The following is a 21,018-nucleotide window of genomic DNA, read 5'->3' as shown; positions in this document are numbered from 1 at the left end:
GGGAGAGACATAGAAACATTAATGAGAGAGAACATCGATCAACTGCCTCCTGTATGCCCCCCACTGGTGATCAGGCCCAAAATCCGGGAATTGAACTGGCAACCTCTTGGTACCTGGGTCAATGCTCAACAACTAGACCACACTAGCTGGGTGCAAAACTTCTTCTTTACCCGTTCATCTATTGGTGGACACTTAGGTTGCTTCCATATCTTAGCTATTGTAAATAATGCTGCAATGAACATAAGGGTGCATGTAACTTTTTGAATTAGTGTTTTTGTTTGCTTCAGAAGTGGAATTGTTAGGTGGTATGGCAGCTCTACTTTTACTTTTTTGAGGAATCTCCATACTGTTTTCTATAGTGGTTGTACCAGTTTATAATCCCATTAACAGTGCATGAGAGTTTCCTTTCTCCACATTCTCCTTAGCACTTATTTATTGATTTTTGGATCAGAGTCATTAGGATTGGTTTTCACAAGTCTGTCTCTTCTACTGCTTCCTTGAAGGCAGGGATGATATCTTAATTTCTTCAAACATACAGAGACCAGTACAGTGCCTGGCAGAGTATGGGTGCTGATGTCTTGCTTTTAGAGTAAATGAATGAACAGGTTGTGTAGAGGTAGATGGAAGAGATGTTAGGAACCCAGATGTCAGAAACATTTTGATTAATTGGTGTGTGGCATTCTAAGAAAAAAACCCACATGCTTTATAGCAAGGTTTCAACCAGTTTTACCCCAATTTTATTTATTTAATTGATTTATACCATTGTGTAAATTTAGGGTGTAGAATGTGCTGGTTTGATACATACTTATTTGCATATTGATTACATATTGCAATATGATTACTACCGTAGCATTGGCTAACACCTCCAGCAGATCACATAATTACCATTTCTTTTTTATGATGAGAACATTTAAGATTTATTGTCTGCCTGGCCAGTGTGGCATAGTGGTTGAACATCAACCTGTGAACCAGGAGGACACGGTTTGATTCCTAGTCAGGGCATTTGCCCGGGTTGTGGGCTTGATCCCCAGTTGATTGATGATTCTCTCTCATCATTGATGCCTCTATCGCTCCCTCTCCCCTCCTCTCTGAAATCAATTAAAATATATTAAAAATTATTCTCATAGCAACTTTCATGTATATTATACACTAGGGTCATCTATAATCATAAAGCTGTGCATTGGACCCCAGAACTTATTCATGTCTAACTGGAAGTTTGTACTCTTTTATCACTCTCTCTATTCCCAGAACCCCCCAGCCCTGGTAACCACCATTCTACTCTCTCTTTCCTACAAGTTTTATTTTTTAAATTCCACATGTAAGTGATATCATACAGTATTTGTCTTTCTCTGTCTGACTTATTTCACTTAGCATAATGCTCTGAAGGTCCAGCTATGTGGTTGCAAATGGCAGGATTTCCTTCTTTCTCATACCACATTTAAGGCTTCCATACCTTGGCTATTGTGAATTATGCTGCAATAAACATGGGAATGCAGATATCTCCTTGAGATCCTGTTTTCATTTACTTTGGAAACATACTCAGAAGTGAGATTGCTGGGTGATAAAGTAGCTCTATTTTTAATTTTTTGAGAAATACAGTTTCCATAGTGGCTGCATTAATTTATATTTCCATTAACAATGCATGAGGGTTCCCCTTTCTCCACATTTTCATCAACATTTATCTCTTATCTTTTTGATAATAGCCATTCCAACAGGTGTGAGGTGATATCTCATTGTGGTTTTGATTTGCATTTTCCTGATGATTCCTGATGTTGAGCACCTGTTGGCCGTTTGTACTATGTCTTCTCTGGAAAAATGTCTATTTAGTTTCTCTGCCCATTTTTAAATCTATTTAAATGTCTATCTAGTTTCTCTGCTTTTTTGTTATTGAGTTATTTAAGTTCTTTACATGTTTTCAATAATAACCCCCATCAGATATATGATTTGCAAATATTTTCTCCCCTTCCGTAAGGTGCACTGTTGTTTCTTTTGCTGTGCAGCCTTGTAGTTTGATGTAGCCCTTCAGTGAGGTCCCATTACGATGGCCACATAGCAGGGGTATTGGGTGATCAAATGGGGAAAGAGTCTTTCTATGGTATCACAGGCCACTTAGGGCAAGGACAGCTGAGAGTGGTGTAGGTTAGCTCGGCTGCAGGATGAAGGGCCTGTGTGGTCTCCAGACCCCACATTCAGAAGGGCCCCAGTTTAATGCTCTATTATCACTGTCTTTAAGTTCTTATCTTCTGAACAAGGGACTGCACATTATCATCATTTTATGCTGGGCTCTGCAATTGATGTAGCTGGTCTTGGCTTTAGAAGGTCAAGGTCTAGACCTGACTTTAGAAGGCCAAGCAAGTAGGGATAGGGCAAAGGGACAGGGTGGAGGGCAGTCAGGCCAGCCCAAAGCAGGGAGTGAAGGTAGAAGAGACGGGTTGATAACATTAAGGGGTGAGGCTGAATTGCAGGGGGATCTAGGTTAGGGATCAGAAGAGAGACTGCAGGCAGGTTGGAGGCAGCAGCAGAAAGGTAACAGGTAATTGAGGCCAAAGTCTCAGATGCCTGATTCTGGCCACAGCCCTGACACCTCCTCTTCCTTGTTTACAGTTGGATCTTTCAGCCCCGTGCCCCGTACCAAAGACTGCTGCACCAGGGCTGGTCTCTCTGGGCACATATGCCCACTTACTTTTACAGAGCCAGGTCTGGAGGGAGGTTAGGACATTTGCATGACCAGGCACCAGAAGGCAGGAAGCCCCGGGGCTGTCTGCAACCAGCACCACGAAATGCAAGAGCACCCCAGCCTCTGAAGTTGTGCCCGGGGAGCTTCTTGTCCAGCTTAGGCTGTTGTTCTTCATCCTCATCTTCCTCAGCAGCAACAGCAGCATCATTATTTCTTTGCTAAAGGCTGTGGGGTTTCATAAATAGCAAGAGAGAGAAGACATATATTGTCATACATTTATCCACATCAGTGGAGGGATGGATGAGGCCCAGGCAAGCAGCTCAGATAACAGCCAGAGGGAGAATCAAGACCTTAGGCCCGGGTGGGGCTGGGCTGAGAGAATGTAAGGAGGCTGGGCTTCCAGAGCCCTGATTCTGCAGGATCAGCACCAGGCTCCACATGGCAGCTTCCACCCTGTTCTGTTTCGTTTGCCCCCCGCTAGGATTCGGTACAGTCTTGTGTTACAAGTTTCCACCCCTGTGAGCTGTGCCTTGCGTTTTTGTCAAAGGGAGGTGACCCTGCAGGCAGGGAACCTAAAGGAGGTGATGCTTAAGGGGTAAACAGAGGCCACTGGTCAGCTCTTCTCTACATTTAGGAGGGTCCTTTTCAGCACCCGACCACTCACGGAGGCCCAGGCACTGCTGTGCCAGGAACCCTGTGCACGTGGTCTTGCTGAAATCCTAAAGATGACTGTGCAATTGGTACCATCCCCGCGGCTGCACAGTGTTTCAGTGGCAGAATTGGGATCTGTACCCGGTCTCTCTGGTCCCCCATCCTGCAGCCATCCCTGCTTCTCTGTGAGGGGAGAGTGGACAGCTTCCACTACAGGAGGCGAGTCCTGAGCCCCCTTCATCGCTGTAGCAGCCCTTCAAAGTTGGTTTCTGGAAAGGAGCTTTTGTGTCTATGCAGGATGGTGCATGAGAAAAAGACCCACTACGCTAGTAGAAGGTGCCCACACCTTTGCATATATGTATCTATAAAAAAATCTTCAAATATTTGCCAGCATGAGAAACATTCAAACCTCTAGATAATTTTTATGAGTTTATTTGAGCCAAACTGTTGACAATCGCCAGGAAGCCAAATCTCAACTGATTGAGATAATTCTCCAGAGGATGGGAGTTTTGCACTTTATTTTATATTAAAATTAAAAGAGAAGAGGAAAGTGAAGTACATGAAGCCACCATGCAGGCCTTCCCTGAGCTAGTCAGGCTAGCATGTGGCCCCTCTTTGTCCACATATTATACCTTGAGTATATCTTTGACAATTTCAGTGACATAATAACTTATTTAGAAGGCAGGGCCCAAGTCTAAAACATTAGCTCTTTGGTAAGGATTTGACATTTTTTTGCACCGAAATAGGTGCTTAATCTCTGATTTTAAGCTTTGGAATCTGTCCAGGATAAACCCGGATTCCACACACAGCGGCCTCCTCTTAAAGCTCGCAGTCCCCATTCGGAGTGCGGGTCTCCGGGAGAGCGGGCAGCCCGAGGGCCCCTCACCAGCCGGGGTTTGGCAGGGCACTGGGAGGGACGCTGGGAGCTTCTGCTCAGGAGAATTTTCCTTGCTCACGAGAGTGGGTTGGAGTCCCAGCAAGTTCCCCTGAGGGACGGTGCTGACTTGCTTGTCACCAGCACAATGGCCTCTGCCCAGCATGGGCATGCGGGTCCCTGAGCAGACTGCCTTTGCTTTGGACACAATTCGAGGATTCTAGAATTGTAGGAACAAATGAGCCAGTGTCCTCCCTGGCTTTGGAGATTTATGAGCACTCAGGGTAGAAAAGGCTTTTAAAAAAAATACATTTTTAATGATTTCAGAGAGGAAGGGAGAGAGAGAGAGATAGAAACATCAATGATGAGAGAGAATAGTTGATCGATTGCCTCCTGCACGACCACACTGGGGATCAAGCCCACAACTCAGCCATTTTCCCTGACTGGGAATCGAACCCTGACCTCCTGGTTCATAGGTCGATGCTCAACTGAGTCATGCAGGCTGGGCAGAAATGGCTTTTTTTTTTTTTTTTTGGTGCTATGAGGCTCTGACACCTGCTCAGTGAAGCAAGGTCCTGGCTATGCTTCCTCTCTGTGGTCATGTGTCAATGTAAGAAACATTCAAACCTGTAAAGAATTTTTGTGAGTTTATTTGAGCCACACTGATCACAATTGCCAGGAAGCAAAATCTAAAGGTATTGAGGTAATGCTCCAGAGAATGGCATTTCCCACTTAATTTTATCCATTTCAATTAAAAGAGAAGATGCAAGTGGGTTACTTGAAATCCATTGGTGATAGATTAGGGAGATGGGAGAAAGCAAAGGGGAGGGGGAACCTCTGGAACTGGATGAAAAGTACAATGACAATTAACATGGTAACAATAACAATGAGAGGATCTGTGGTCTCCACCTGGTGCACTGGTTGTGTCTTGAGGGATCTAGAGGAAGGGGAGTTCCCTGACATTCCAAGGGTTATTGTAGGTGCAAAAGACGACAGACAGGCTTAATTAAGGTAAAGATTGACCTTTGTCAGGGAAGATTCTAGCCTAGGACATACCTGCTATAAACTGCTTTTAGTTAAAAAGTTTCATTTTATGGGGCGGGGAGAGAACCAGTGGAGGAGAGCAATGAGGGTGGGAAAAGGTGGACATCAGTAAGTAATCTCAACAATAAAGATTAAAAAAACAAGTGTTCATTTCAGACCATCGTTTGTGGTTACTATAGATCTGAGTTTGTAAGGCCATCACGCAGGCCTTCCCTGAGCTTGTCAGGTTGGCACGTGGCCCCTTTTCATCCGCACATGAATGAGTACCGGCTCCTGTAAACTCAAGCTCTCTTACTTTTGCCTTGGGGTCTGGCCACACGCTCCGGTCGGAAGAAGGCTCATCAATCTAGTTTCTAGGCCAGAACCTAATTGGTTTCCACAAATTCTATTCTGAGCACCCAAATTCAAGCCCCGTGCCTTCAGGCAGAAAACAGCACGCCCACGGGTGGGCGAGGCTCACCTCAAGGATGTGGCGTCCCAGAGGAATTCTGTGCCACCTTCCATCCAGCAAGTGTTCCTTCCCAGGTAATGGAGTGACAGGAAAGCCTAATTGTATTGGGAACAGGCGCAGGGAACCGGCATTGCCCCAGGAGTTAGGTCGAGCTGGGTGATGTTTAAAGAGACCTGCTCCCGGGGACATCCTCAGGTGAGAAGTAGGGAGATGCAGACACACCCGACCCAGTCCCGACTTCAGGGTTTGCCTTCTAGTTGGGGTTAGGCAGTTACAAAGGACACGCAGAGTATACCTGCCGGATGGGGGCTTCCCGTGCGAGGAAACGTCCCCTATTGGAGAAAGGGTTGTGGACACACGCGGGGCAGGTCTCGCAGTAGGTGGGGTGGGCGTGACCGCGTACACGGCAGTGCGGGCTGAGCGGCAGGGGGAGGGGGGAAGGGGTGACCGCTGGCCCCGGGGGCTCCAGGACAGGAGCGGAGGGGTTCCGGGGCAGCCCTTGGAGGCGGGGATCAAGACACTGGGTGGGGACGGCCTGGGGGTGGGGGGCCCTTAGAGGCCACGTCTCTACTGGTCTAGGGGCTCCGACAGTCCCCCAGTCCGTGTTCAAGGCCGGGTGCGCGCGCATCAGGGCGTGCGCTCTCTGTGGGCCTGAGCACAGCTCCCTTCTCATTGGTTATTAGAGGCAGATTGTCTATTGGCTGCGAGGATGCTCTAAGCCCCGCCTTCCCCACTCTAGACTGCGAACAGCGCCACCTCCTGTCGCAGTAGCGCGGCTTCGGGGAGTTTGGAAGGAAGCCCTTCTGTCCTGGTTTCCTATTTACGCAGCAAATGTGCGTGCCTGTCCGCTGTGGGCGGGCACTATGCCAGGGACTGACTTTTCCTGCATGGTAGGGACAGACATATATCCCTCAACGCTTGGGGATATAGCACCACCCTTCTAAATTCCTCTCGTCTGTTGCTAGGCCTTCAAACCATGTCTCCCTTCATGAATTCAGCAATGGAATGGGAGTTCGTACCCTGGGAGTGTCTCCAGCTATTACATTTCTTTATTTCATTCAGTCCTATGTCTAGCCTTGGCTTCTTTTACTGTATTCCTCATTATTTATGGCTTTAAACATTTCTGGAACTAGGGGTATCCTCAATGTTGGTTTTATTTTCGTCTTAAAAGTGCTGCTTGGCATATGAATTTCTTCTTTTAAGGTTGTGCTCTCCAATTTTCAGGAATGCGTTCCCAGTTTGCTGAGGCTTCCTAACAGCTAGAGTGCCTGGTTGGGATGTGTCTGCATCAGGTCTGATATAGTAACGGGACACCCTGAGCTGTATTCACAGTCCAAAACAGGGACTTTACAACTTAGAGGAGGGGTCATTTAGCTTTCCCTCTATGATTTGGGTTATCTTTCAAATTTTTAAGTCAGATTATAATCTGTAAACTTCTGCCCAGGTCGCTGCACCACTTCACTGAAATCTGCATTCCTGCTGTCATTAAGATTTGTATAAAGAATTTTTAGTTCTTTACTTTTATTTTTAGTTGTAAAATACAACATATATACAAATGCACATTAAACATATAAGTTTGGTTGCATGATCAATTATGAAACAAACATATATCTTTAAATCAAAAAGTAGCTCATAGTCCCAGAAGCACCCCCAATTACCTAATAATGACCCCCCCTTTCTTTCTCACTCCTCAAGGGACCCAAGTAATGGCTCATGTGAAAACCACTTACTTGCATTTCTTTAAACTAGTGTTTGCCATCTATGTATGCATCCCTAAAGGTTTTGCCTGTTTTGAATTTTACATAAATAAAATCCTACTGAAGGTATGTTTTCATGTCCTGCATATTTTGCTCAATTTAGTTGTCAGTAGTTTGTTGTGATGTAATGTATTGTTCTACTCTGGGAATTTGCAACAATTTATGTCCATTCTGCCAGAGGCTTGTTTCCGGGTATTAGGATTGTTTGGGGGGGATTATGAACAATGTTTCTACCACCCATTTTGTACATGTGAGCTGGTGACTCTGTACCTGCGTGCATACTTTAGGATGCAATGAGGCAGCCATAAGCCACATGTCTGTCTGACTAGTTCATGCATGTTTTACAAAGTGGTTCTTGTATGTGTCTTCCCAATGAATCAGCAGGCCTGTGTCTCACTAGCTGGTTGGGGCTGGACGGAACTAACATCTCTGTGGATGCTCAGGCAAGGTGGGCTGTGACAGGAGCTGATTCCAGTTCAGAACTGGGATATCTGGTTCCTGAATTGTGTGCCCCTGAAACAAGACAGGGAGAAAACGGGCTGGAGGCAGTGGAGCAGTAGGGAAACCCCCATCTACCTTCTAATTCTGGGATTTGGGGGGATGAAATAGCATGATTCTAACCAGTTGTCTCAAAAAGAGCAGGTGGCATGGGGTACCCACAGTGCCTGACACATGGGAGATGTTAGTAGATACTTGTTTAATAATGCTTTAATAATTTTCAAAGAATTGTGTGAAAAATTTAATTTTTTCTAGTTTCTCCTGAAGAAAACTCTGTAGCCACTAGGTGTCGGTGTTGCTCACATCTAGATGGCTTATAAGGGGGAATTCAGATGTGGCATCATTATTTGAAATAAAATTCAATCTTGTTTCAATTCTGTCTTTGAACTCGTTAATCATTAAGTTGTTGGTTTTTTTTTAGGGAAAAATAGGAAACTTTATTTTATGATTCTTCAACAGAAAAATCATTTACATATTGTCAAAATTATTTTATATACTTAGTTAAACAATGGTTTAAAATGTGGGAAAATATATCTTTAATTGCAAAATTTCAGAGACAGGCTGTGCTTTTCCTTGCTAAAAGTGTAGCTCAGTAAGAAGTTCCACATCGCGGACTCGGGCAACATGGGCTTTCAATCTTTCTTTAATCCAAACAGTTTCTGGTTTATGTGCAGGGCAGCTCTCCACGTTGGTAGATTGGTGAGGGATGATGAAATCACTTTAGGTGTCGGGGATGTACTCTTATTTTTACAACTAGTCTGTGCCACAAAGTAGGGTGTTGGGATGGGAACACTGATGTTAACTACATATTCTGTAATTTCCCTTGGATCGTCAAAATGACCATCGTAATTACAATCAAATACTAGCCCACTAACGACATTTACTCCATTTCTTTCTATGGCATGTTCTAGGAGAAGAACACTGTGGAAATAATTCCATATTTTTTGAATGCTTCATACATAGGAACCGAATTACTTATAATTAAAGCATCTTATTGACTATCAGAAGTTCTATTGTATACAGGAGGATAGAGGAAGCCATGGGTGATATTCTTGTGTGGTAAATAGAAGGAACATTTTTGGTTCTCAGAAGGAGCAGCCCTGACATCAGTCCTCAGACAGTCTGGGACAGTGGGAGGAAGAGGTGAAGTGCCTTTCGGTTTGGGGACTGTATATGAGCGCCACATGGGCATCTTGGTAGCTTTTCTAACTCCACTGACATATTCCCTGTGATAAAGGAGACAGTGTTCCTTGTTCTTCTGCAGAGCCCTGGGCCTCCCACATGTCAAGTTTAGTTTCTCTGTCGCTGTCATTTCATCGTGAGGGAGATTTAGCATTTGATCCCCCCCATTCTACGTTAGAATTTTTTGGTAGCTCAGTGCATAAACAATGTAGAGTATGTGTGGCCTATGGAACAGTAAGGCCACAAACTGAAAACTTGGACACTTCTGCATGGGATGGCTCATGAAAAGGCACCTTCAGATGATGGTTTAAACTAATGTGGGTAACATTGTTTCGTGCTGGTTGGATGTGTAGAAGACCACACAATTGATTATAGACTTCAATATGGTCAAATGGTTCAACTTCAGTCTTCTCTTTAAAATGGAGTCCTTGTGCCAAAAAGATAGCCACCATGGCCTTAAACTTATTGCCAAACCCACGATCACCCAAGTCAGTCATTTTATGGCCCAACTGGATGTAAATTCTTTCCATTTTTCGTTCAGATAAATAAATGTCAAGTCAGTTTGCCCTGCTGCTCAGAAGTGGTCTTTTACTGTCAGAATCTGGCAATCTCCTTTTTTGATTGAGTCTGGTGGATCTGAGTCTCTTAGAGATTCAATTCCCTCTGCCAGACCCGTCACACCCCTCTCCTTGAGCCCCTCTGGGCTCTGTCTTCCTGGGTGACCCTCCTCTTTCCCAGCAGCCTCGAAGTCCTGGATCTTTGCTTCTCTCTTCTGAGGGAAATCAGATGTCACGCCACTCTGCCTTTTTTTTTTTTTTTAAAATCAAAATCTATTTGATTATTTACAAATACAGCTAAAACCACAGGTTCCTGTTTTCTATGGGGAAAATGAACATACAAAATTAGAGATGACTTTGAGATGTTGACATAGAGATAGAAAAATAACCCCAAATTCATCTCTTTATCACTATCTTGGTATCATTATAAATTGTCGTTATAGTAAAAGCGACATTTTCACCTCCTGTGTACAGTTCTGTGAGATTTAATATATATAGAGTTATGGAACCAACACCATGATCAGGATGAAGAACAGTATCATTACCTTCAAAACACTCCCTGTGCTAGTACTCCCTTTTTAGTCATGCCGAAATGTTGCTGTTCAACATGGTGCCTATACTTAACAACTGAAAACACACACCATTCTGCCGCCTCCTTTGCCATAGAGTTTCTAATTTGGATCACTCTTCTCCTTGGGCAATGGGTCATTGCTATTTAGCTATTTTCAAGATTTTTTTCTTTAGTCTTTAGCTGCTTGATTACGATATGTCTGGGCTTGTAGGTTGTTGTGTTAGCCTCCTTTGGGTTCACTGAGCTACTTGAGTTTGCAGGTTTATGTTTTTGCGAAGTTTTCAACCTCATTTCTTCACACACAAACAAAAGTCATTGTTCTGGATATCGTTTATATGCCTCTCCAGATACTCTTTCCACCTTTCTCTGGCTTTCTCTGTCCCCCAGATGAGTGTCTCGTATGGATCACATCATGGGGCTCTCTTGTCCTATGACTTCCTTCCTGTTGGGCTTGGCCAGCAGGGAACCTTAGCAAGATCTTAGAGGAGGGTAGTTTGGGCATTTGCTCCCCAGGCCTCCTCACTGGCAGGTCATGTCAGGCTGGCTGTGCTTCTCAGTGAAGCACCACCTCCACCAGTGCGCTCTGTCCCCCGACTGAAATACAGTACGTACTTCCTTTCCTCACCTTTTGGCCCCAAGGGTGCTGACCCCCTCCCTGACCTACCTTGATTACCAACCTCAGTGTGGTATCGTCACTTACAGTTTTCCCCAAACTTTGCTGGCATCTTTGTTAATAGTCCCTTTACCACATGCTTCTCAAATGACCCACTCTGAGCACGCTGAGTGTGCCATCTGTTTTCTGCCGGGATCGAGACAGTTAGAGTGTTTCTTTGGGGATCATAATTAGACTTACTCCGATGGCCACCCCCAGGCAGCTGACTCCCATTGGCCTTCCAGGCTTTTAATCTTTTTTCAGGCTGGGCTTCCTGAAGCAAGAATGTCCATTTTATTCAGTTGATGATCAGGGATTAGTTTTACATTAACTGATATAACTGGCGATTTTTGCACTACATATTGTTTTTATAACTTTGAAGATAACTCAAGAATAGGAAGTTCTAATGTGTATCTATTATTGTGATTATATCCTTCATACAGAAGAGGGTATAAAATGTATATGTGCAGTTTTAATAATAATAACAGTGTATCCACCACCTAGGTTAAGAAGAAAAGTTGCTCCGACTCTAGACCTTTATGCAATTCTCTATAGATGCATCTTTCCTCTCCCCTGTCACCCCTGCCAGGAGGGAACTGAATTTCATCTTATTCATCACCCCACTTTTCAGTTTTGAGAGATGTTGTTACAGAGATTCGGATCAAACAAACAATGCAGGAGAGTTTGGAGAGACACACTTTAATCACCGCGGTGGGCTTAGAGAAAATGAATTCAAATTCTAAGCAAGGCTACAAGCAGAACTTCCCTTTTTATTAGAGAGCCAGCCCTATGTGCACTTAGTGGTTATCTCACTGCTGGCCTTGAAAACAACACAGTTCTATCCAATTAAAAAATGCATCTGGCATAGCATTAAAATTATGGGCATATCTAGTCTCTGGCCTGCAAAGTCAGACAGCTTAGTTTATCTTCTTCATTATTCAAGCAGGCTAAAGCAGGCTAGAAAGCAAAGTTATTTTTTAAAGTAAGAGTCTGTCTAAAACAACAGCAGAGAATTCCAAACAGTAGTTTTACAAAATAGGGTTTTGCCTAGATATAAGTAATACAGGTTTTTTTTTTTTAAATTCTCACCTGAAGTTATTTTTTTCCATTGATTTCTCAAGAGGGTAGAAATGAGGGAGGAGGAGGAGGAGGAGGAGGAGGAGGAGGAGGAGGAGGAGAGAGAGAGAGAGAGAGAGAGAAAGAGAGAGAGAGTGAGGGAGAGAGAGAAACATCAATGTGAGAGAGACACATTGATTGGTTGCCTCCCGCACATGCCGTGACTAGGTCTCAGGAAACCTGCAACCAAGGTACATGTCCTTGACCGGAAATCGAACCCATGACCCTTGAGTCCACATACTAATGTTCTAATTACTGAGCCAAACTGGCCAGGGCTAAGTAATAAAATTTTTGATTTCGAAGAACTGCGGAGCATGTATAAAGCGAGGTGTATCCGCAATGGTCAGGCTGGTATTCGTAAATGAAGATCATGGACCAGACTCTGCCCTCCTGAAGTTTTAAGAACCCTCTCTGGGGAAGTCGGTGGAGAGTCCTGAGCAAGTCTAGGGAAACAAGAGCTGTCCATATTTGAGGCTGTATTGTGGGCCCGGAGGAACACAGTCAGTGGGTCCCCTGACTCACTGGACTAGACTAAACCAAAGCAGAACACGTCTGTGGAAGGTGGTAGGACTGTCCTCAGCATAGCCAAGCGGGGTATGATCCTGAGGCACGGGGTCCAGACAATTCAAGTAAAATAAGAACCTGGCCGCCTCTCTCTTTGGTTTGGTGCTGGTTGCTCACCCCAGTTTTGCTCCTCTGATTCTCACTTTATCCATGTTGCCCAAACAATGCTTCTTCTTTAAAGATAGCGCACCAGTTTTCCATCAGCTGTAAGCAGGGAAACATTTTCCATCTTCTGGGACCATCCTTCAAATGATGGATTTTATCCACAAATATACTGACTGGACAGACTGAGTTCTCATTATTTTTGAGGTGAAAGTGTATTAATTAGAGTAGCTTCTGATTGTAAGCGACAGAATATGTGAAATGACATAAGTTTCTTTCTCACATAAACATCTAGGCAGTACTCACCTCCTCCCATGACAACACCAACATTACAACTAAATTATGGAATGATCAGCCTGGAGAACCATCCTAAGACTCGCTGAACAGAAGTCCTATAACTAAGGATAAAATGGAGAAACCACGTGGAGATTGGTAGGAAGGGCAGAAACACAAAAGGGGTTGGCCCCACACCACATGCGGAGGTGGAGAATCCTGAGGGGTCACCCCTGAGGAGCAGGGCCCTCAGCCCCACCCCAGACTTCCCAGCCTGGAACAACAGTGCTGGGAAGAGGAGGCCACGTAATATCTGGCTGTGGATGTCAGTGGGGTTTCCACTATCCTCATGAGATGGAAGGCTGCTGGAAACCCAGACATCTTCTTAAAGGGCCCACATACAAACTCGCTCACCAGCACTCATCTTGGCCTCCAGCAGAGGGACAGTGGCTAAGGGGGTGCCAGAAATATGCATGGCAGTTGGGTGCCACCTTTCCTGTGTTGAGCTGGGGCCTATTTAACCTACATTAGCCTAGCTCCACCCTGAGGACTCTGTGAAACTTGGCCAGACCTCAAGGTCTGCAGGCCCTAGGCGGGTGGCAGCTGTACCCTGAGACTTTTGCTGAGGAAGAATTAACATTGTTAAAATGTCCATACTACCCAAAGCAATTTATAGATTCAATGTAATCCCCATCAAAATACCAATGACATTTTTCACAGAACTAGAACAAATAATTATAAAAGTTATATGAAACCACAAAGACCCTGAATAGCCACAGCAATCTTGAGAAACATGAACAAACTTGGAGGCATCATGCTACTTGACATCAAACAGAATTGAGAACCCAGAAATAAAATGATGCCTTTATGGTCAATTAATCTATGACAAAGGAGGCAAGAAATATACAATGGGGTAAAGACAGTCTAGTCAATAAATACTATTGAGAAAACTGGACAAATACATGTCAAAAATGAAACCAGACCACCTTCTTATACCATATACAAGAATAAATTCAAAATGGATTAAAGACTTAAATATAAGACCCGAAATCATAAAACTCCTAGAAGAAAACAGAAGCAGTAAATTCTCTAACATTGCTCTTAGTAATATATTTTTTTTCTGATACATCTCCTTGGATAAGGGAAACAAAAGAAAAATAAATAAATGGGACTATTTCAAATTGAAGTTTTGCATGAAAAAGGAAACCATCAACAAAATAAAAAGATAACCAACTTGTCCTGGCCAGTGTTCTCAGTGGTTAGAGTATCAGTCTGTGCACTGGAGGGTCAAGAATTCGGTTCCCTACCTGGGTTGCAAGTTCAAGCCCCACTCCTGGGGGCACATGTAGGAGGCAACCAATCAATGTGTCTCTCTCACATGGATTTTTTTTTCTCTCTCTTTTCTCTCTCTCTTTCCCTCTCTTTCTCTCTCTCTCCAAATCAATGGGAAAATACCCTTAGTCCTCCAGTGAGGATTTAAAAAGACAACCTACTGAATGAGAGAAGGTATTTGACAATAATACATATGATAAAGGGTTAATATCCAAAATTTATAAAGAACTCATACAACTCAACACACACACACACACACACACACACACACACACACACACACACAAATTCCCCCAAACAATCCAATTAAAAATGGGCAGAAGACCTGAATAGAAAATTTTCTAAAGATGACATACAGATGGCCAACAGATATATGAAAAGATGCTCAATGTCACTACTCATCAGAGAAATGCAAATTAAAACCACAATGAAATATCACCTCATACCTGACAGAATGGCTGTCATCAATAAATCAACAAACAACAAGTATTGCTGTGTATGTGGAGAAAAGGAAAACCTTGTGTACTGTTGGTGGGATTGAAAATAGGTGCAGCCACTATGGAAAATAGTATGGAGGGTCCTCAAAAAATTAAAAATAGAACTACCATTTGGTCCAGCAATTCCACTCCTGGGAATATAGCTGAATAAATCCAAAACACTAATTTGAAATTATATATGTACCTCTATGTTCATTGCAGCATTATTTACAACTAGAGGCCCTGGTGCATGAAATTCATACATGGGGGCGTGTCCCTCAGCCCAGCCTGCACCCTCTCCAATCTGGGACCCCTCGGGGGATGTCTGAATGCTGGTTTAGGCCCAATCCCACAGGGATTGGACATCCTTCTCACAATCCGGGACTGCTGGCTCCCAATCACTTGCCTACCTGCCTGCCTGATTGCCCCTAACCACTCCTCTGCCAGCCTAATTGCCCCCAACTGCCCTCCCCTGCCAGCCTGGTCATCCCCAACTGCCCTACCCTGCTGGCTTGGTCACCCCCAACTGCCCTCCCCTGCTGGCCCAGTTACCCCTAACTGCCCTCCCTGGCTGTCTTGGTCCCCCCCCAACTGCCCTCCCTCCCCTGCAGGCCCGGTTGCCCCCAACTGCCCTCCCCTGAAGGCCTCGTCACTCCCAACTGCCCTCACCTGCAGGCCTCGTCACTCCCAACTGCCCTCACCTGCAGGCCTCGTTGCCCCCAACTGACCTCTCCTGAAGGCCTTGTTGCCCCCAACTGCCCTCCCCTGCAGGCCTGATCCCCACAACTGCCCTCCCCTGAAGGCTTGGTTGTCCCTAACTGCCCTCCCCTGCTGGCCTGGTTGCCCTTAACTTCCCTCCCCTGCTGGCCTGGTCATCCCTAACTGCCCTCCCCTGCTGACCTAGTTGCTCCCAACTGCCCTCCCCTGCCAGCCTGGTCGCCCCCAACTCCCATCCCCTGCTGGCCTGGTCACCCTTAACTGCCTTCCCTTGCTGGTCTGATTTTCTACAACTTCCCAGGAGGGAAGGAATGGATTGGGAGAAGGAAGGAGAGAATGCCGTCAAGACTGACCACTTTATCTCTAGGAATGCTTTTTGCCTTAAAGTCTGATTTTAACAGAGCTGTACCAATTTATTTGTTATAAATGTTTTCCATCCTATTACTCTCAATCTTTCTGAATCCTTGTTTTAGACATGTTTCTTGTAAATAGTACATGGGTGAAGTTTAAAAAATACAGTGGACCAACAACTCTAGATGTTGGGAATGGGTTTGCTCTTGGCTCATTCTCCACTGCCTCCCAACCAAGGGAAATTTATTGGAATAACTAAGCAAGAAGCTGGGAGCAACAACCTAAGTTTATTATCATCACTGCTCAAGAGGGGACATGAAGTGGGGCAGGATGGTGGAGGTGTGCAAGAAATGGGTGAGAGGCACTGTGAGGGTTGGTGGAGCAGGGCCGTGGCTGTGGCCCTGGCTATGGGGCAGGACAACTGGGGCCACTGGAGGGTCTCATTTCCTTGGTCTGGCTCTTATTCCAGGAGTCAGATGCAGGGACATGGGTGCAGAAGGAACTCCAGGCATGAGTATTCAGGAGAGGCAGGGCTAGTTTTTACTTGCTCCCAGCAGTGGCTTCTGGTCTTTTTTCTAAGTGAGGAAGAGAAAGAGGAGGAAGAGGAGGAGGAGGAGGAGGAGGAGGAGGAGGAGGAGGAGGAGGAGGAGAGCCAACCCAGAGGGGGAGAGGAAGCACAAATTATCTCCTCAAAGGCAGCTTAGTTCTGGAGCCAACCAGATCCGTCCTCATCCTCATGGTACCAAATGCGAAGGGCCCCAAAGTCCCACCATGGATATGGACTTCCCTGGCTTCCTGGGGTCTTTGGCCTGGGGGCCACGTGGTCAGGGACAGTGGCTCTCTGGGCTGGGACACCACTGGGGTAGAAAGACAGGCATGATGTTCTTGGGACTCATTGTCACGGGGCCTTTTCTCTTGCCCAGCCATCCACTCTCCATTCTATCTCCTAGCTGCATAGCCTCCTGCCCCAAACACACAGACACATATGTTAGGGACTCACCTCCTTGGGTTGGAATCTTCTCCAGCAGTACAGAAACATGGGGGTCAGAGAAGTCAGAAACAGCAGAACCCAGATACTCAACTGCATGGCCTTAAGGCCAATGGTCAGGGCCTGAGAACAGAGGAGCAAAGCTACAGGCCCCAGAATGACTGTTGCCATCTGTGATCTGTCCCCAGCCTCATCCCCGACACACAGACACCCTCCACCCTGTCATCCCAAGTCTGTAGGGGGCTGGAGACAACCGAGGAAGGAGCGCTGTGTGCGGCGGGGTCAACAGGTCTAGTGTACAAGAGCACCCAGAGGTCCCTCTCCTTGAGCCTCAGCATCCTCATCTGAACAGGGATAGGCCTGGGCTATGATTTGGTTTCCCAACTGCCCCGAACTTGACAAGACCCAGGGAAAAGGTGCATTCATGCCTTTGCAGCACCGCACACACTGGCGATATTGATTCACTTATTGTTGTTTCAGTGTTTGTGTTCCCACTAGGCTGTGATATCCACAACCGCAGGAACCGTTTCTGTTTGTTCAGCACCATCACCTGTGGTGACAGTAGTCAAGCTTGGTGCAGAAGAGCTGACACTGTTTTGGATGGACAGTCTTCTTGTTGCCCACTCTCTGCGCTGCTCCTCTCCCTTGCCCACCTACCTTGCCCAGGTCCAGGTAGAACAGGCACAGGTGCTGCCTGTTGGCTTCTTCAGGAGTGCTGGTAGGGGGAGCGGTAGGCGCCCAGGAAGGGGGGCCAGTACAAAATCCCTGTTCGAACGAATAGCTTAATTCCTGGAAATAATAAGCCCCAGTGTAGATGGCTGCAATGGCTGTGGCGAAAGCTGCCAGGGCAAGCAGGGTCCTCAGCAGGGCCTGGGATGAAGAGGAGACAGGGAGACCTCGTGACTCAGTCTCCCTTGGTGATCAATGGGGGAGAGTGGGGTTCAACGGGGTGGGTGGGAGATTTGGGGTGGCCTCCAGCTTCTGCCCTTCCCTGAACTCACCAAGCAGGTGCCACCCCGTTTCTCGTAAATGAAGCAAATGACTCCAGCCAGCACAGCCTGGGGAAAGATGGGACACATAAGTCCTTCTAGCTGCCTGTGTCTCTGTCCCTCTGTAACTCTCACAGGTAGAGCTGGCCCTGCCCCAGAACGTATGTGGGCCGGGAGTTTTGAGCTAAGCTAGTGCGGGAAGGTAGCAGTGAGGGTGTGGAGGCCTGGATGACTCCTCAGGCTGCAGGCCCCTCTGTTTTAGTGACATTAAAGGTGCTAGTGGTCAAGCCAGGTGTGAACCCTCTCTTTTTTCTCCAAAGCCTTTCTCTTTAAGCCACACCAGTGCTTTCTGCAAGTTCATGTGGAAGACCTGGGCTGTTGGAGAAGCTCTCAGTTCAGGATGAGTCTGCCCTGCCTCAGGTTGGCGCCTGTCCCCACATTGCTCTGCTCCTGAGTTCATGGAACAGGAAATCTGGTCCATCTGGTGGATAGATGATGACTTTGGCCCCTCTTTCAATAAGTACATTTTGCTGTTATTTTGTGAATGTGTATGAGTTTGCCAAAAGGCTTCAATCCCACCATGACCTGCCCACCAAGCTGCCACTGCAGATCTCACCCTCTCCCATCTGTTGACATTAGCCATTGTCCTTCAATGACACCCACATGATCCCCGTGGTGCAGAACCTGCAGAGGGCACTGTGAAAGGACTAGGAGGTGTCCTTCTTTGTGGGCCTACACCCTGCAGCACAGGATGCCTCCCCATTTCTATGCAAGTGTCTGAAGATTAGCTGGGGCCTAGACCCTTAGTTTATATTTGCTGTTGAAAGTGGGGAGAGGCAGCCAGCTTGGTGGGGGACGCCCTGGGCAGGGATACGGGAGAGCTGACTTATGCCACTACTTTCCTTGGCTCTTTAAAAACATTTTTTTTAAAAAAAATTATTGATTTTAGAGAGGAAGGGAGAGGGAGAGAGAGAGATAGAAACATCAATGATGAGAGAGTCATTGATTGGCTGCCTCCTGCAAGTTCCACACTGGGGATCAAGCCTGCAACCTGGACATGTGCCTGGTTAGGAATCAAACCATGACCTCCTGATTTATAGGTCGACACTCAAACACTGAGCCATGCCGGTGGACTGGTTCTTTTCTCATCTGTAGAAACAGGGGATCGGCCTCGAGAACGTAGGGTCTTTTGGGTTGCTAACATTCCACAGTACCACATTGATGGTGGCGGTATTGATGGTGTTGGGCAGTCCCTTCTGACAGGTCCACCGACCCGCCCGCCATCCTCTGGACCCACTCACCACAACCCCTGTCCAGATGCCAGAGACCCATCTGGCCATGGAATATGGGTAATTGTCGGAGAATGTGATGCAGTCAAGTCCTCCCAGGACCCCACTCATCAGCCCCAGCACGATCTGCACCACCTGAAAGATGAAAAGCTTGAGAACCTGGCCCCCAAGTCTCAGAGAAGCTTTAAGGACCTGCTGCTCCAGGTGTTCACTGTGAGAACCCCATACAAGAGAAAGAGAGGAAGGTAGAGAAAGAGAGGTGAGGGAGGGACAGGAGACAGAGGGAGGGGTGCCGGCCATGCTGCATCTGGCCCAGGGGAGAGGCTGGGCTTGGGGTTCCACAGGCTGGGACTTTCAGTGGTCAGCTCTCTAGCCCACAGTGTACCCTACCTACAGTTTTCACTGGGAAGTTAGTGATGAAGAAAGCTAGAAACAGAGCAGGGGGATGAATTTCTAGGCATTAGATACAACAGACTCGATGTCCTATTCAGATTGAGGCTGCAGAGAGTGAGCGTGGTGAGAGAGGGCATCTCTCCTTTCCTGATATAGGGGTCTGGGTCCTCCCCTGCCCCCCCCCCCCCCCCGAGCAGCCTTGCTCACTGAGGAGGCCACGAGCAGCCGTCTGTGTCCTGGGGTCCAGGGGGCGGTGTTGGGGGCAGAAGGCCATGGCAGGCAGCTCAGATTCAGCACAGGCTCCTGGTGGATGTGCACATTGATGTGGGTGGGCTTGGGGGCCCCAGGGGCCTCCTCATCCCCTTCTGCTGTCCCCATGGTCATGGACATCTGGCTGGAAGAAAAGTTGGCAGGTTTTCACAGATTCCACTGGAGTTGGGGACTGGCGGAGGCCCCTGGTCCAGGAACAGCCTTCCCGGGCCCCTCTGCAGGGGTGAGGGGTGTTGTAGCAGGGCAGCCCTGGAACCTCCCCCTTCATCTCAGATCTGCTCTGTCCCCCTGTCTTCCTCCCAGGACCTTAGTGTCTGGACCAATCAGTGATCAGTGCCTGCCTCCCTCCCCTCTCCCCTCTATGCTCCCTTGGTGCCATCGCGGGCCTCCTCCCCCCCCCCCCCCCCCCACCTGCTCTGGCTCCTCTCTCAGCCTTTTCCCAGGCCTTCAGGCTGCAGGACAGAACCCCAGTCTCTGCTGCCTGTGGAGCTTCCGTTGCTGCAGCTGGGCCTGGGGACACACCTCAGCCCCTCAAGACCTCCCTCTCCACCAGTGGCCACTCAGCCAGCCGTGTGGGGTCTGGTGAAGCGCCTCCACCCCAGGGAAGGACTGCATTGTGGGTGAAGGTGGAGTTAAAAGGGCAGACTGACTTGGCGTCAAACAGGGACACAGGTGGCATCCACTTTTGCCACCTTCCTGGAGTCACATTCTCTATGTCATTGTTGTTCTCTCCTTCCCTCCCTCTCTCCCAGCAAGTTCTGAGGGGTGAGGCTGCAGAGGCTGTGAGGGGCATTAGGATGGAATTTCCCTGGAGAGGGGTCCTGTGAGCAGGTCTGTGGGAAAGGGCTGGGGCTGGGGGTTGCCTCACCTAAGCTCCCCAGGAATTGGAAGCTAGCGGAGCAGGGAGGCCAGGAGGAGCTGAGCGCTGAGACCAGGCTGAGGGAGAGGAAGGTGATGGAGCAGAGCTGAGCGGCAGAAAGGAGTGGCAGGAAGGAGCAACAGAAAGGGGGTGGTTGGGCTTTAGCAAGCAGTTTCCTGGCATCCAGCTGGGACAAAGGGGCTCCTCTGGGGTTTTCCAGGGTTGAGTGGATCATCAGGAGCCAGATGGCTTTGCCTGTGCTGTGGATGTGTTCGCCCCAGTGTGTGTGCAGTCTGAGTAGGTACGAGTGTGTTTGTGTGTGTGTGTGTGTGTCTGTGTGTGCTCTGCTGTCTCTAGCCATCTGCTCAAGACAGAACCCCCCAAG

At 47.2% G+C, this 21,018-nt stretch overlaps 1 protein-coding gene and 1 pseudogene across 4 annotated transcripts; both read right to left on the bottom strand.

The window, feature by feature from the left end:
* Window positions 1-8,465: 8,465 nt before the first annotated feature.
* Window positions 8,466-9,809, bottom strand: LOC103301782 (ectonucleotide pyrophosphatase/phosphodiesterase family member 3-like; annotated as a pseudogene).
* Window positions 9,810-9,894: 85 nt separating this feature from the next.
* On the bottom strand, window positions 9,895-20,753 carry TMEM176A (transmembrane protein 176A). Of its 4 annotated transcripts, none has more exons than XM_054726511.1 (7): window positions 20,643-20,753; window positions 19,712-19,898; window positions 19,124-19,246; window positions 17,835-17,891; window positions 17,491-17,703; window positions 16,846-16,956; window positions 9,895-9,937 (listed from the first exon to the last, which is right to left on the bottom strand). In XM_054726511.1, exons 2-7 carry the CDS (start codon window positions 19,892-19,894, stop codon window positions 9,917-9,919), a joined length of 708 nt encoding a protein of 235 aa, XP_054582486.1. In that variant the 5' UTR covers window positions 19,895-19,898; window positions 20,643-20,753; the 3' UTR covers window positions 9,895-9,916. The 4 variants fall into 4 exon arrangements, with proteins under 4 accessions (XP_054582486.1, XP_027991330.2, XP_008156998.2 ...); XM_028135529.2 differs by lacking the exon at window positions 9,895-9,937 and adding an exon at window positions 16,114-16,420; XM_008158776.3 differs by lacking the exon at window positions 9,895-9,937 and adding an exon at window positions 16,114-16,420 and having other exon boundaries at window positions 19,712-19,894.
* Between the last annotated feature and the right edge of the window lie 265 nt (window positions 20,754-21,018).

The sequence above is a fragment of the Eptesicus fuscus genome, chromosome 14, assembly GCF_027574615.1.
Source record: "Eptesicus fuscus isolate TK198812 chromosome 14, DD_ASM_mEF_20220401, whole genome shotgun sequence".
NCBI lineage: Eukaryota > Metazoa > Chordata > Mammalia > Chiroptera > Vespertilionidae > Eptesicus > Eptesicus fuscus.
The sequence above is the reverse complement of the archived record's forward strand: the minus strand, read 5'-3'. Positions and strand labels throughout refer to the sequence as shown.